The 14,901-nt window shown below is 53.9% G+C and overlaps 1 protein-coding gene across 7 annotated transcripts in view; it reads left to right on the top strand.

The window, feature by feature from the left end:
* GAS7 (growth arrest specific 7) overlaps window positions 1-14,901 on the top strand; it is a 317,655-nt gene that overhangs the window by 231,369 nt on the left and 71,385 nt on the right. For all 7 annotated transcript variants that reach the window (XM_006156410.2, XM_027774916.1, XM_006156411.2 and 4 more), the window contains exon 3: window positions 10,078-10,158. In XM_006156410.2, coding sequence (XP_006156472.1) covers window positions 10,078-10,158 — 81 coding nt within the window. The remainder of the gene's footprint in view (window positions 1-10,077; window positions 10,159-14,901) is intronic.

Here is a 14,901-nt window from a genome sequence, read left to right as displayed (position 1 = left end):
CCGCCTCCCTAGTGGCTGTCACCAGGCCCAGCCCTTTCCCACAGGGTCTCACCGTGCTGCCCAGGCCAGTCCTGCTGTAGCTGCCGGGTGTCAGGGCTGCAGGTGCTCTCCACCACGCCTGCCTTGGCGTGGACCAGAAGTGGAGCTGAGCCTCCCAGCAGCGTGCCACCCCGGCCGTGCCTGCACCTGAGCTTTTTTTAAGAGAGGTTTTTGCTATAGGCCACGTGCACTTGCCAGAAAGACAGAGAGGGACAAAGAGACAGAAAGTGAGAAATCACCCCCCCGGGGGATGGCCACGCCACAATCCCTTCTCCTCCATTCTCCTCTCGGTATCTTGGGCACGCATGCACACGCGCCCGGCGTGAGTTTTAAGCCACCGGGTCCGGGACGCAAACCACAGTCAACTGCATGGGAGTCCAGCGACATAGCCATTACGCTAACTGCTGGTCCTGCACCTGAGCTCTTGACGAGGATATCAGACTGCCTCAAATAGCTGAGGGATGTTTTCCACACCAGGACCAAGGTCTTCATTCTATTTCCTTCCTTCCTTCCGACAGTTCTCCAGAGCTTAGGGAGTCTCGTTGCTCAAGGGCGCACCCCTTTGTGTCAACTGTGAGTGCACTGCCCGCTGACTCCCGGTAGACTAGGGACTGAGGGGTGTTGGCTGTCCCCTCCCCTCCTGGCTCCTCCTTTCCCCAGACTTGACTCCGACACTGCACTTCTCTCTGAAGAGCTCAGGGACTGTTTATTGAAGCTCAGGACGCAGCCTCTGGGTCCAGTGGCCGTGGTGAACTCTTTCCGGACTCCCTGAAAGGAACTTTCCATCTGGCTGGTACTTGGCAGCCACTGCCCCTGTGACCAGACATGGACAGTCCTACAGTTCCTGACCTTACAGGAGCCCATGGGCAGATGTTTGAGAGAAGCATTCGTACCTATTTGCCGAGGGTCTGACCCCACCAAAAGGATCTGTGCTGTGTGTGAATGTGAACACGATCCCTTTAGGTGTGGAAGCTCAGTGGGAGGTGAGTCAGATGAAGTTTCCCAAGCAAGAATCTCTTCAATGGAGCTGTTGTCATGGGCGTGCTAAAACAATCCAGAATCTTCTATAGGCTTACAGTGTATGAGTCAAGCTTGGAGTCCAGTTCCAGGGCTGGGGCTGGGAGGGAGTTGTTATAGCCTGAGCACCCCTTATCCCGACCCTGCCTGAGTGAGACACCCACAGATCCTGGCAGCATCTCAGCTCTTGCTGGTGGAGGTGGCTGCAGAGGTACCTGGAGAGCCTCTGCCCGCCCATGCTTGTAAGCCCTTCAGCTGCAGCTGTCCTGTCTGGTGGGTGTTGGGGAAGAGCCAAAGATGGTCTAAACCTCTAGAGGACAGACTCTGTAGAGCAAGCGTTGTGCAGGTGGTTCCTCCAGCCCCAGGCAAGCCTTCAGATGACACAGCTCCAGCGGGCCTCCTGACCACAACCTCATGGGAGATCCTGAATCAGAACCACTGACTGAGCCTCTCCATTTCCCAACCCACTGAAACCGTGTGACAAAAGAAGTCTTGATGGGACCAGCAGTTAGTGTAATGGCTGGGTTGCTGGGCTCTCATGTAGTTGACCGTGGGTTGAGTCCCGGGCCCGGTGGCTTAAAACTCACGCTGGGTGCATGTGCGTGCGTGCGTGCCCAAGATCCTGAGAGAACGAAGGAGAAAGGATTGCAGTGTGGTCATCCCCCCTGGGGGGTGATTTCTCACTTTCTGTCTCTCGTTCTCTCTGTCTTTCTGGCGAGCACACACGCCCTATAGCAAAACCTCTCAAAAAAAAAAAATAGTCTTGATGTCTTCATCTGCTAAGTTTGGGGTCATTTGTGATGCAACAATGAATACCTACTAGGCTTTTTCACCCTTTACTCAGATGCCCCTTTCTCAGTGAGGCCTTTCTTGTCTACCCTATTAAAATTATAGCTTCTTTCTAATTTGTTCTGCCTCCCTTCCCGGCTTCATCCTCTTCAGCACATACCAACATCTAACCTGACGTGTTTCACTCGGCCATTATGCGGCTCCTGAAACAACTCCCTCCTCCTACCCCCACTAGACCATTTTTAACTGTTCATTTATGGGGAGTTTTGCACTCACACACTTACTTACACTTAGACTGGTGTACTGACCAGTGGAGACCCAGCTGGAGGAGGAGGAGGGAATGTAACTGGTTCTCTTCCCCAGTGTCCTGAAAGTGCCGGACACAGAGTCAGCCCACACGTGCATGTTGCATGAAGCATAATCATCATATTAATTTTGAGGGCAGTTTTCTAATAAAGAGTGGCTTGGGGGCTAGGAGGTGCCATGGTGGTTACGGTGCTGGACTCCCATGTGGCCAACCATGGTTTGAGTCCCAGACCCAGCGACTCGAAAATCATGCTGGGCCTATGTGTGTGTGTGTCCAAAGTCCCAGGCGGAAACTGGATGGGAGGGGATTGTGACATGGCCATCCTCCCTCAGGGATGATTTCTCACTTTCCCTCTCACTGTCTCTTTCTGCTTCTCTCTGGCAAGCACATGTGCCCTATGTCAATGATAATAATAATAATACATTTTTAAAAGAGTGGCTTAAAAATGACCTCAGCATTGTGGGAGCTGGGTGGGGGCACAGCAGTAGACTCTGATGCTCTGCAAGTTTGACCCACGTCAATGGGGTTCCAGGTTCGCTCCCAGAGACCTCCGAGTGTGTGGGGGCATGCGTGTCCCCATACCTGGGGGCTGGCTGGCTGGAGTTGGGGTTGGAGCTCAGTGGCAAAACCAGGTTGGAGGTGTTATGTCTGTCTTTCTTGCGTATGAAAAAAATAAATAAACTTAAAATAAGAAACAGCATCATCGCGCTGCAGCCCTGGAGCCCCATCACAGAGCTCAGACGTAGAGTGTCACCAGCAAATAGTGTCTTCCTTGTGAGACTGAGTCCCAGAAATGCCACTTCTCACTGAGGCCTTGGTCTCTTCTGCTAAAAATGGAGAAAATAACCGTTGTTTCTTAGGTGCCGTGTGTCGTGTGACCGTTGAAGGAGATACCAAGTGTGGAGGGCCTTGGCAGGAACCAGGCATTGGGGGGGGGGGTGTTCGGAGACCAAGGAGTGTCCATCCTGCTGAGAGAAGGAGCTGAAGGTTACTTTTCTTTTCAGAAGGGACTGGAAGAGTCTTGTAGCCGGAAACCTCCGACAAGAAGGGGTTGAGCAGCCGGGGACCGAGGGGCGCTGGTGCGCTGGAGGGGACGAGAGCTCTGTGAATGGCTGCTAGGTTTCCCAGGGCAGAGTGGCACGGGACTCCAGCTAGGCCTCTGCAGCGCGCAGCAGCCTGCATTTTGAGGGTGCCAGCCCACTGCAGGTTCTGCGTCTGCCACTGGCCAGGGCATCCAGGTTCTTGTGATTCCCCTGGGACTCATGCAGGGACACAGGCAGGGAGATCTAGACAGCCCGGGGCAAACCAGCTTCCAGGTGGAGAAGGGGCAGCGGGGTTGCTGTCTGTCTGGGAAAGTCTGACCATAGACCAGACAAGCCCCCTTGTGAGGACAACAGGGCAAGGAGGGAAGCACAGGTGGGGTCACCACCAAACCAGGGTAAGGAGGAAGTAAAAATGGGGGCAGAGAGACAGCAAGAAGCACAGAAGGAGTCTAAAGACCCACAGTGAGGAGAGGACTGTGGGAAACTCCCATCAGATCTGATTCCCCCTGGACTGATACCTGCGGTTATTTCACCTGATTGCCACTGGGGGCAGCAGAGAGCAGCACACCGCCGAAGAAACCGGCCAAGCCCAACCCAGAGGCCGCCAGGGGCCCGAGGGCTTCTCATATGGGCCCAGGGCAAGTCCCATCCAGAGGCTCATGTGCCCTTCCCACTGGAGGCCAGTCCTGCTAATGGAGGCAGGAGGCAGTCCTGACAAGGGGAAATGGAGTCTGAGTGACTTTAATAATTTCCTGTCTTACTCCCTGTTTTTTGTTGTTGTTGGTTTTTTGTTTTCTTTTTTTTTTTTTGAGAGAGATTTTTGCTATAGGGTGTGTGTGCTCGCCAGACAGACAGACAGAGACAGAGAGACAGAAAGCAAGAAATCACCCCCCAGGGGGGATGGCCACACTGCAATCCCTTCTCCTCCATTCTTCTCTCGGGATCTTGGGCACGCACACACACTCGCCCGGCGTGAGTTTCAAGCCACCGGGTCCGGGACGCGAACTGCAATCAACTACATGGGAGTCCAGCGACATAGCCATTACGCTAACTGCTGATCCCAGTTGTTGTTTTTAAAAATTATTATTGTTTTAAAAAAGGGACGTCTATACTTTGAAATCCAGAATTTGCATGGCTTTCAACCTTTCAATTATACAGTTTAGTCCACGTGCAGCCGCCGTAACCCCTGGTGGAGAATGAGCCTGTCTGGCACTCAGCACTGGGAGCGGCGTGTCGGCCCCCTCGGGTCCGTCCGCCTGTGTTTCTGGCAACCCTGGTTTCAGCAGAAGAGGCCCAGATGGGGCTCTAATTGCTGTTAGGAAAAATGTGTTTTGTCGAATGGGCTCCCTGGAGCACGTCTCAGTTCTTCCACCCTGACCGCACTGTGCCTCCTCCAGCCCCTGGGGCCGCCCTATTAGTGGGAGTCTGGGCAGTCACCCAGGATGACCTAGGACCACAGGCTTGGGAGCCCAGGGGATGCGAAGGGGCCCCTCCCCAGGACCTGGGCCCTGAGCCGCCACCTCAGCCTTGCTCTGGCTCTGTCGGGGAGCCTGGTGCGCTGTAACAAGATCAGGGAGTCTTTATCGGGAAGACGTAGAGGTACTTCCTCCCTGGGGTGATTCGTCCAGGTGCTGGTGAGGTCACCAGCCAGAGCCCCAGTGGTTCTCTGCACACGTCTGCCCGGCCTGGCCGATTCCGGCTCCATCCCTGCCTTGGGCCCGCAGTTGGCTTTGTGTCGGGTTGGCCAGGACACGCAGGACCAGGAGGTGAGCTGGGATGAATTTTTTAGGCAGTTGCATTGTCCCTGTTGGAGCCCAGGTGAAGGCTGGAGAAGTGCTTATTGGGACTCCAGCTTTCAGGGGCCCTGGAGTGGCCCAGGCCAGCTTCCACAGGGCAAGGGGCCTCCCACCGGGCCCCAGCATGGAGAGCAGGGTTCTGAGTGCATCTGTCTGCAGTTTCAGAATCTCAGCCAGGAGCGGACCCCTGAGCCCCCCGTGCTCCCTGGCCCCTGCTGCTGCAGTCCCCACTGCTAAGCAGCTCAAGACATAGGGAGGGGCAGCAGCGTCTCCACTGACCTGCATGAGTACAGGAGTTAGGCCCTGTCTCTGCGTCCGGGTGCTTGGGTGTGGCTTGCAGGTCGTAGGCACATGGTGGGTGGTGGGTGAACGGGCAAGGAGATGCAAGATCACAACAGGTGTGAGTCAGGACCCCTTGCTGTCCCCAAGACAGAATGACAGAGTCCGCATGTCAGCTGCGTTGGGGGGAATCTTCCTTTTAAAATAAGGTGGCGGCCACAGTGCCAAGGGACAGCTCTCTTGGGACCTGTCCAGTTTCTGGGAGGAACAGAGCTCTCTTCTTATTGCTGGGACACTGAGGGTACCTCGGGTGGGCATCTCCACTGCACTGCCAGAGTCCACCCCTGCCCCCGCCCCCCGCCCATGTGTCTATCAAGCAGACCAGCCCAGATTCCGCCCTCACAGAGGAGAGACAGACGTCAGGGTTCAGAGCTGTCTGAGAGGCGGACCCCCATGCCACGCCCTGGAGAGGCTCTCAGACAAACCTGAGATGGGCGAGTGTGTCGGAGGTCGGGCAAAGCGTGTGCCCCGCGGCTGACCCCAAGGGAGGGAAGGAAACATCACCGCAGTGGTCACCTGCAAGGCCCCTGCTGGTCCATGGGAGCAAGGCCCCAGAGAACCCTTTGGAATTGTTTGATATGAGGTAGAGGTGAGCCTTGAACCCCTGCACTGAGCAGCCAGCAGATGTACAGCTCACCCCACCTCCACTACCTTGGGCAAGGCAGTTCCCTTTGACCAGGAACACAGTGCCAGTGCCCTCTGACAGGGTCTCGGCTAGGAGCCTCTGCAGCTGGGCTGATTTGGGTGGTACACTGTAGAGATTTTGGGGAAGAAAAGAGATCACAGGGAAGAAAAGTAACCTTGGAAGACTGCATGGCAGAAGAGGCATTTTAGTTGAAACCCAATGAATGCCCAAGGTTGTAAAATCCAGGGTTGATGGGACAAGAGGTGAGGGCAGGAGGGTGAACAGCTTCATAAAGGCATATTCGGTGATCAGCAAGTCAAATGACCTGGGCCTGGCGTGAGGTCAGTGGGGGCAGTGTGACAGGGGCTGGACCCTGGAGCACCTCACTGGGAGGGCTGTGGGCCTGGCCTCTGCTCTGGGTGCCACGTTGGGAAGGAGCCAGCAAAGGACTTTTCATGGGTGAGCGATCTCCAGTGGGAGCCGGGCTCACGGAGGCCGTCCACAGGCTGCGTGGGTGTCAGGACTGACTCCAAGTGGGAGAGCCAAGAGGTCCCAGGGGCAGAGAGACACTCGGATGAGATGCAGAGGGGAGGAGAGGTGCTGGGACATAGGAGAGCTGGCCAAGGTGGGTGGGCCATCCCGGGGCTCCAGGAGGGGGCGCTGGGGAGCAGAGTCTGGGCATGGCCCTCTGGGTGCCTGGGCGGGAGAGCGTCCTCTGGTGGGGCCAATCCGGCAGACAGAGTAAAGGGAACCTCCTTAGAAAGGAGCCCGAGGCTGGCGGAGGCTTCTGCAGCATGGGATCCCACCTCCCTGAGTTCCACCACCTGCCAATTTCCAGCCTGACTTTTCTCTTTGTGTTTTTTAAAATGTTTGTTTATTTCTCCCACTGGAGAGACAGACAGAGAATGACAGAGAGAGAGAGAGAGAGAAACAGAGAAAGAGAAAGAGAGAGAGACGGGCACTCTGATAAGGCCCAGTAGGGTCGTCAAGTTGCCACCCACCCCCAGTTTTCAGGTTTGTTCTTGGTGTAGACAGGGAGACTGGAGTGTGAACCAGGGACCCCTTCCCAAGTGCTTGGGCGTCGATCTAGCACAGCAGGGCGTGGCATCCCCACTGTGCCGACCTCTAGCTCCCTCCTTGTTTTATTTAACACCCATGATGTGCTCCCTGTGTGCCTGATGACCTCCTAAGTGCTGTGACAACCTAATTTGGGTAGGGGACCCCAGTAGCCTATGGCAACCTCTGCCCTTGTCACCCCTCACAGAGACCTCGCTACTCTAGTGTTTCTGCAAAACCTCCCGATGCTTTCCCGACTCACAGACAGACCTGTTTTCTCTCCCTGCAGATGGGGGACCATGTTCCTGCTATTAAATCCTGCCCCGGGGACCTTAAGTTTCTTAACTCAAACAGTGGGTTTTAGGAACACCAACCAGAGGTGGAGGGTAGGGAGCTCAGGGCATGTCTTCTTTGAGATGAAGAATTAGAGGACCAGAGACGTGGCGGGACTTGCTCAGAGCTGCACAGCTACTTAGGAACGAAGCTGAGGAAGAACCGAGATCCCTTCAATTCGAATGAAGCGAAGTCACTGAAAGGGTTCTGTTTGTTCTGAATGTGTGAAACAACCAATTTTCAGTAATAGAATTTTTGATTAAATAATGTTAGATCCATATGTTGGGTTAGCTAAAAATAACTCCATGCTGAAGCCTGGCCATGGGCATTTGTCGTTGGGAGAACTCCCCCGCCCCGGGTGTATATTCTTACCCAACTCATTTTACAGAGGGAGAAACGGAGGCACTGAGCGAGTAAGTAGCGTGGTCCGTCATCCTGGTGGCAGGGGCAGAGCTGAGACTCGAGCCCAGGCGGCCTGGCTCAGGCACCACCACTGTCCAGAGTCGCCCACTGCGGTCCAACCCCGTAAGGATTTTGGAAAAGATACTCACTAACATTGGTGCATGCAAAGAATGTGTGGTATGATTTTGCTTCATTTTTCATTTTGTTTTAAGTGTATTTCTTTCTTCCATGAGAGAAAGTGAGGCACCCCCAGTAAGGCCTCAATACTCTGATCTTACCCCCTAGCTTCAGCCAGCCCTAGATTATGGGCACAGGTGCGCTCAGCAAGTTCAGGGCACACGTGCGCTCAGCGTGTTCGGGCACACATGTGCTCAGCATGTTCAGGGCGCACATGCGCTCAGTATGTTCAGGGCACACATGCACTCAGTGTGTTTGGGCATGCATGCGCTCAGCATATTTGTGTGCTCAGCATGTTCAGGGCACACGTGTGCTCAGTGTGTTCAGGGCACATGTGCGTTCAGTGTGTTCGGGTATGCGTGCGCTCAGCGTATTTGGGCACATGTGCGTTCAGTGTGTTCGGGCATGCGTGCGCTCAGCGTATTCAGGGCACACGTACACTCAGCGTATTCAGGGCACTCGTGCACTCAGTGTGTTCGGGCACATGTGTGCTCGGCGTGTTCAGGGAGGTCTCTGGACATGAACCTAAAACAGGTCTCCTTATCTCTGCACCGAGGCCCTGCCCCGATTCTGGTTTATTTCTGGTTTGTTTTCTTTTTGTTGTTGTTATAGGGCACATGCCCTTACTGGAAAGAGACAGGAGACAGAAAGGGAGAGTGAGAAAGCACCCTCGTAGGGGAGGCAGCACCACAGCCCCATCTCCTCCATTCTCCTTTCAGGATTTTGAACACGCACACACACATACTCAGCATGATTTTCAGGCTGCCCTGTCCAGGACTCGAACACGCAGTCAGCCACATGGCATCCAGCTGTCTCAGCCTCCACATCACCTGCAGACCCAATTTTGGTTTGCTTTTAAAGTGAACATATACTTAGAAAACAAATCGGCATGTGGATACTCGAGGCTGAGAGTGATGACTTTGATGGTGGAATTATGGATGGGACTTCTTTTCTTTCTTTTCTTTATTAAAAATAAATGTTTAAGAGAGATATATGCTATAGGGTACATGTGCCTGCCAGAGAGAGACAGAGGGACAGAAAGCGAGAAATCACCCCAAGGGGGATGGCCACTCTGTGATTTCTTATCCTCCATTCTTCTCTCAGGATTTGGGCGCACACACACACACACACACACACACACACACACATGCATATTCACGGCGTGAGTTTCAAGCCACCAGGTTCAGGACTTGAACCACAGTTAACCATGTGGGAGTCCAGTGCCTTGATCACTCTGCCACTTGCTGGTCCCATTTTTAAAAAAGTAAAGTTTTTGTTGTTGTTTTGTTTTGCCATAGGGCACGTGTACTCACTGGAGAAATAAAGAGAGAGAAAGTGAGAGATCACCCCCTAGGGGCAATGGTCATGTCGCAGTCCCTTCTCCGTCTCGTGGGATTTTGCGCATGCATGCACATGTGCTGGCATGATTTTCAAGCAGCCGGGTCCCAGACTTGAACCACAGCTGACTATGTGGGAGTCCAGTGCCTTAATCACCATGCTACCTGCTGGCCCCAAGAAAGTCCTCCTGTGATCACTAGGTAACTTACAAGAAGTCTCTGCTCGTGGCTCTGAAACAGGCCCTGAAACAGGCGACAGTAACGGAGCTGCAGTATCAGTTTCCTTTCTGAGTGCACTGCGTGGCTGGGCGTTGGAGGAGGCACAGGTGGCCGGCAGGCACAATGGTTTTCATTCAGACAAGACATGCAACAGTAGCGTGAGAAGAGTCTGGAAACCCCCTGCGCTGGCAGAGGACTCCCGTCCCTGAGCCAGGGCTCCGTCCTCTGTGCTCTGGCATTTAAGATGACAGTGAGCGTTCAGGGGGAAGTGCCCAGGCAGCGGCTACAGTCCAGGACTAGAACTTAGAGCTCTTGGGACAGAGTGCGAGTGAACGAACTGGCTGCCTTGGCAGGAGGGACACTGAGTGACATTTCAGAGGACCCCAGTTGGAAATCTGCCACCTCCGGCCCCAGCCTAGAAAAGCTCTGTTGTCACAGGGGCAGGAAGAAAGGGGCAAACACAAAGTGGATTCCTGCCTGGCCGGGGCTAGGGCAGACTAGCCACTTCCAGCTCCGACCATCCTGCTCTGCTCGGTGACTCTGAGGTTCTGCCCCATGACTTTCTCAAAATGACTTCGCTTGTTTTTTCTCTGACCAGAGACCACCTGGGAACGCCCCAGCAGTTCTCCTGGGATTCCAGCCAGCCCTGGCCCTCACAGGAGCTCTCTGCCTCCAACAGGTATGTCTGCTCTTCACCCTGCGGGGCAGCCGGGGAGGGGCCGTCCACATACCGGGTCTCCCTTGCGGACTGTCGTGCTAACAGAAATTCCTGAACCTGGGTATGATTATGTTTTACTGGGTCATCGGGAGAGTCGCGACACGCTTTTGCATAGAAAAACACATCAGGACTTTCCCAACAACTGAATCATTTTAATTTTTTTAAAGAATTATTTATTTAATTTTATTTATCATATATTCTTTTTACATTTTTTTAGGGCATGTGTACTTGCCAGAGACAGAGAGGGAGAGAGGGAAAGTGAGAAAGCAAGCTGCCAGGGCCTCAATCTGTGGTCAGCCACGTGGGAGGCCAGCGTCTTAACTACCATACCACCTGCTGGCCCCTTAATTTTGAAAAAAATTTAATAGAGGGTGTGTATGCTCTAGAGATGGGGGGCGGGGGATTGGTCATGCTGCAATCCCTTCTCCATTTCTCCTAAGATTGGGGGCACGTACCTGTGCCCAACATGTTTTTCAAACCTCCGGGTCCAGGACTTGAACCATGCAGTCGGCCATGGGGGGCATCCAGCCTCCTTAACCATCACACCACAGGCTGGCCCCCTGGGTGGTTTTATAAAGAAGACACCTGAGGTTTATCTACAAACTCGCAGTTGTGGTGGCTGCAAAGGGCAAAGCCTGAGCCTCCAGTACCGAGAACAGCGGGCGGTGCAGAGGGCTTCAGCAGCCAGCTCTCGCGAGATCTAAGTTCTCATGAGCGCTAAGGCTTGCAGGGTTCCTCAGGGCATCTCGTTCTTGAGCTTCTGGCTTCCACCATGCAATCGCCATGAACCAGTCCCCGCCCACCACGCCTCCCCACCTCCACATCATGTCCTTAAACATGAAACTTCGGGAGGCAAGCCATCATCCAAACCATAATACTCACAAGGCCCACCTTTATGGGAAAGGCTGAGACCTTGGCCTGGACCCGAAACCTGGAGGGATCTGGCAGAGCAAACGTGGGGCGCGGCCAGGCCTGGGGACCCGTCAGCCTGTTGCTCGGCACGTCTGCATCTTCCTGGCGACGCTCATGCCCTCTGCCCCTCAGGTGCTGAGCGAGGAGCCTGGATGGGGCATCAGAAGGCTTGCCTGTGTGTTGAGGGGAGGGGACCTGTCGTGGGGACAGGCCACTCCACGTGGCTCTGCAGGCATCAAGGAGTAGAAGCTAAGGAGACACAGGTCTTCACAGAGCAGCTTTCGGACAGAACATGCGGCAAGGAAATGGGATTCCCTGGGAGGGTGTGAGTTCCCCGTCTACAGAGGCAATCAAGGGAAGCAGTCCCGGTAGCCATCCTGATAATATCGGTAGACAGGAGTTTTATCCCGGGGGCTCTTGGGAAATCTCTACTGAGTCATGGGAAAGTCATGGCGTTCTTTTATCTATGCAAAAATGCATCATGCCTTTCCCCACAACCCAATGGTTTGAGATTCCAAGAGGCAGGTTGCGGGATACCCCTGAGGAAAGAACTGTGTTTTCTTGCGGTTTAGGCCTTTTTAAAATGTCACCTCCACCGAGTAGCCTTCCCTGACCCCTTACTTGAGAGCCTTCACCCAGCCACTTCGTTTCACAGCCATGTGATTAGACGTGGAGGGCGTCACGGCTGCATCTGCCTTTTCTTTCCTGCAGGCCTCCGGCCTCTGTCTACCTGCAGCCATCTGTCACCTTGACAGCTCTTGACACTTCCAACCACGTCCCCGCTCTGCTGCCAGGGGAGGGGCGAGCCTCTTTTGGAACCACCAGTGCTCGGCAGTCTAAGTCTGGTCGTGTGTCACATGAGACCGGGATATGTCTGAGAAATGGTGCATATTTCGTCACTGTGCCAGCGACCTGGAGATGCCCTCTGCAATGACCCAGATGGTGCAGCTTCCTACACTCCCCGGCTGCATGGCACAGCCCGCCGCGATCTTAGGGCACCACCAGACCCACAGCCCACAGTTATAGAAATGCCGCTTCCCACGCGTGACCAAAGTTCCCCGAGAGCAGCACAGGTAGCCAAGGGAAGAATGAAAGATAATAATATTGACTTTTTAAAAACTGTTTATCCATTTATTCCATGAGACAGAGCAGCAAAGAAAGAGGCAGACACCCCCAAAAAGGTCCCCACGACACCATCCACCCAAAGTCTCAGCCACTCCGGATGGACGGCGTGAGTGTACACGCTCCCCGGTGTGCTCAGGGGGGTCCCAGGACACAAACCCAGGCCTTTCCTATTTGTGTCCAGCTGTGCCACTGCTGTGTCACTGCCTGGCTCCGACAGGACTCTGGAGAAGGGACCTTGTGAGTCAGGGCGCGGCGTGAGCGGACAGCTTACCTTGCAAAGCAGGGAGGAAGAAATGAAGCATCTAATCAAATTGCGTTATTTAGGGTGATGGAAGTTGCCGGCCCCCAGTGGCTCAAAAAATGCTGAGTGTGTGTGTGTGTGTGTGTGTGTGTGTGTGTGTGTGTATGAGTGTGCGTGTGCTCCAAAGCCTGACAGGATGTAGAAATGGAGGACTAGGAATAGGGATTGTGGCATGACCAAGCCCCAATGGGTTCTCTTCGTCCTTCTCTGTCTCCTTCTCTGTCTCTCTCTGGCAAGTACACGTGCCCTCTGGCAGTTCAGAGGTAAAGCAAAATAAACGCATAGTTTTAATTCCATTTTCTATGAACATTTTCAAGTCTCTGTATGTGAGTGTATATGTATTACTTAAATGAAAAAGTATCTTTTTAAAAAAAGGATCTCCTGGGACCAGAAGTTGGTGTAATGGCTATGTCACTGGACTCCCATGTAGTCAACCACGGTTCGAGTCCTGGACCCGGTGACTTAAACTCATGCCAGGCACATGTGTGTGTGCCAAAGGAGAATGGAGGAGAAGGAATTGCAGCATGGCCACCTCCCTGGGGGGTGATGTCTCACTTTTTGTCTCTGTCTCTCTCTCTCTGTCTTTCTGGTGAGCTCACGTGCCCTATAGCAAAAACCTCTCCAAAAAGGGGGGAGATAAAAGGATCTCCTGGTGGCAGAGGGAAATGGAGCATTCGTTTCTGATTTCTTACGGAGATAACGAGAGCTATGTTCTCTGACCAAATCCCCACAAACAGGCCTGCTTAGCTTTTGTAGCTGCTGTATGTCACGGAATGCCTTCTCTCTCATTGTTTTTCTTATAATTAAAAAAAAAAAAAATTTAAGGGTGCATGTACTCGCCAGAGAGAGGGAATGTGAGATACCATCCCCCAGTGGGGGTGGCCATAGCACAGTCACGTCTCCTCCAATCTCCTCTTGAGATTCTGGGCATGCATGCTCATGTGCTCAGCATGATTTTCAGTCTGCCAGGTCTGGGACTTGAACCAAGGATTGCCCATGCAGGAATCCATCATCTTAACCTCCATGCCACCTGCTGGCCTTGTTCCTATAATGAATGTTTTAACAATAGAAATACCAATGTGAATAACGTGAGGCACGACCCAATTTCTTGGCTGCTCAAGGGCAGGTAGACACGAAGAAAACCCAACTATTTTTTTTTTTTTAAGCCTGAGTGATCTGTGGCATTGGATGGGCCAGCAGTGTAGACAGAGGGAGGCTTGGGCATGTGGAGATTCAGGTGTGATTGACACAGTCTGCCTCCCTGGTGGAGCTGGCTGGGTCTTGTCTTTTGAATCACCAGGTCTCTGCAAAGCCTGCTCTCCTGGCCCCATCTGCCACAGCCCCCTGTCCCCTCTCTGCCTTTGGTGGGGGCTGTCCGAAAAGGAGGGCTCGGAGGAGCTGACTCGGAGGCCTGGGTCTGACAGACCCCTTTTCACCCAGCAAGTGCATGAAGAGCCCTCTGTGCCCGCTGCTGAGCTGGGTGCTGGGCCTCTGAGGGGACTGGGAAAGGCAGAGAGTTGGGTACAGAGGGTTGAGGCTAGACCTAGCATGTGCGCGGCTACGACCCCCTCAGCCCCCACCCCGGCATCCTAGGCTGGTTCTTTCAGGGTGGAGTCTTTGGAATCTCAGGTCTATGGAGTGCTTGGCTGAAAACGCCTTTGTAGTCAGACACCACTGGGAACTCTGCCCTTCCTGCCCCGCTTAGAAATTGAGCATGCGCTCCACATTCTGAGGCCCCAGAAGGCCCAGGACAAGAAACCTGCCAGCACCTGGGTGTGTTTGCTGCATGCCGCAGGCCTGGCAGGCTCCCCACGCTGGGGCAGCGGTTCCCGACTGTGGCCGACTTTGCCAACGGGACACTGCCAGTGTGGGGAGGCTCTTTGACCGTCACCGTGAAGGCAGATGGTACATGTATGCAGTGAGTAGACCTGACTGTCCCAGAGTGCACAGATGGCGTCCACAACACAGAATCACCTGACCCTACGTGGCAGGTGTGCTGAGGCTGAGCAACTGGGGTCTAGGGCAGGGTCCCCAACCCCTGGACCGCACACTTGTGCTGGTCTGCAGCCTGTTGGGGCCTGTCCATGGACTGACACAGGTCTGTGGCCTGATAGCCCAGCCGTCCCCACCCTGCACACGTGGCAGGTGGCAGGTGACAGGCCAGCAGGTGAGGCTTCATCTTTGTTTGCAGCCACTCCCCCTCACTCACATTGCTACTGGCCCAGGGCACTTGTCTTCTTCTTCTTCTTCTAATATTTATTTAACTTTATTATTATAATAATATTTTAATTTGCTGCAGGGCACGGATGCTCACCAGAGAGAGACAGAGAGAGAGAAAGGGAAAATGAGAAAGCAAGCCACCAAGT

This window comes from Tupaia chinensis, unplaced genomic scaffold (assembly GCF_000334495.1).
Source record: "Tupaia chinensis unplaced genomic scaffold, TupChi_1.0 Scaffold000493_1, whole genome shotgun sequence".
Taxonomy (NCBI): domain Eukaryota; kingdom Metazoa; phylum Chordata; class Mammalia; order Scandentia; family Tupaiidae; genus Tupaia; species Tupaia belangeri.
The sequence above is the reverse complement of the archived record's forward strand: the minus strand, read 5'-3'. Positions and strand labels throughout refer to the sequence as shown.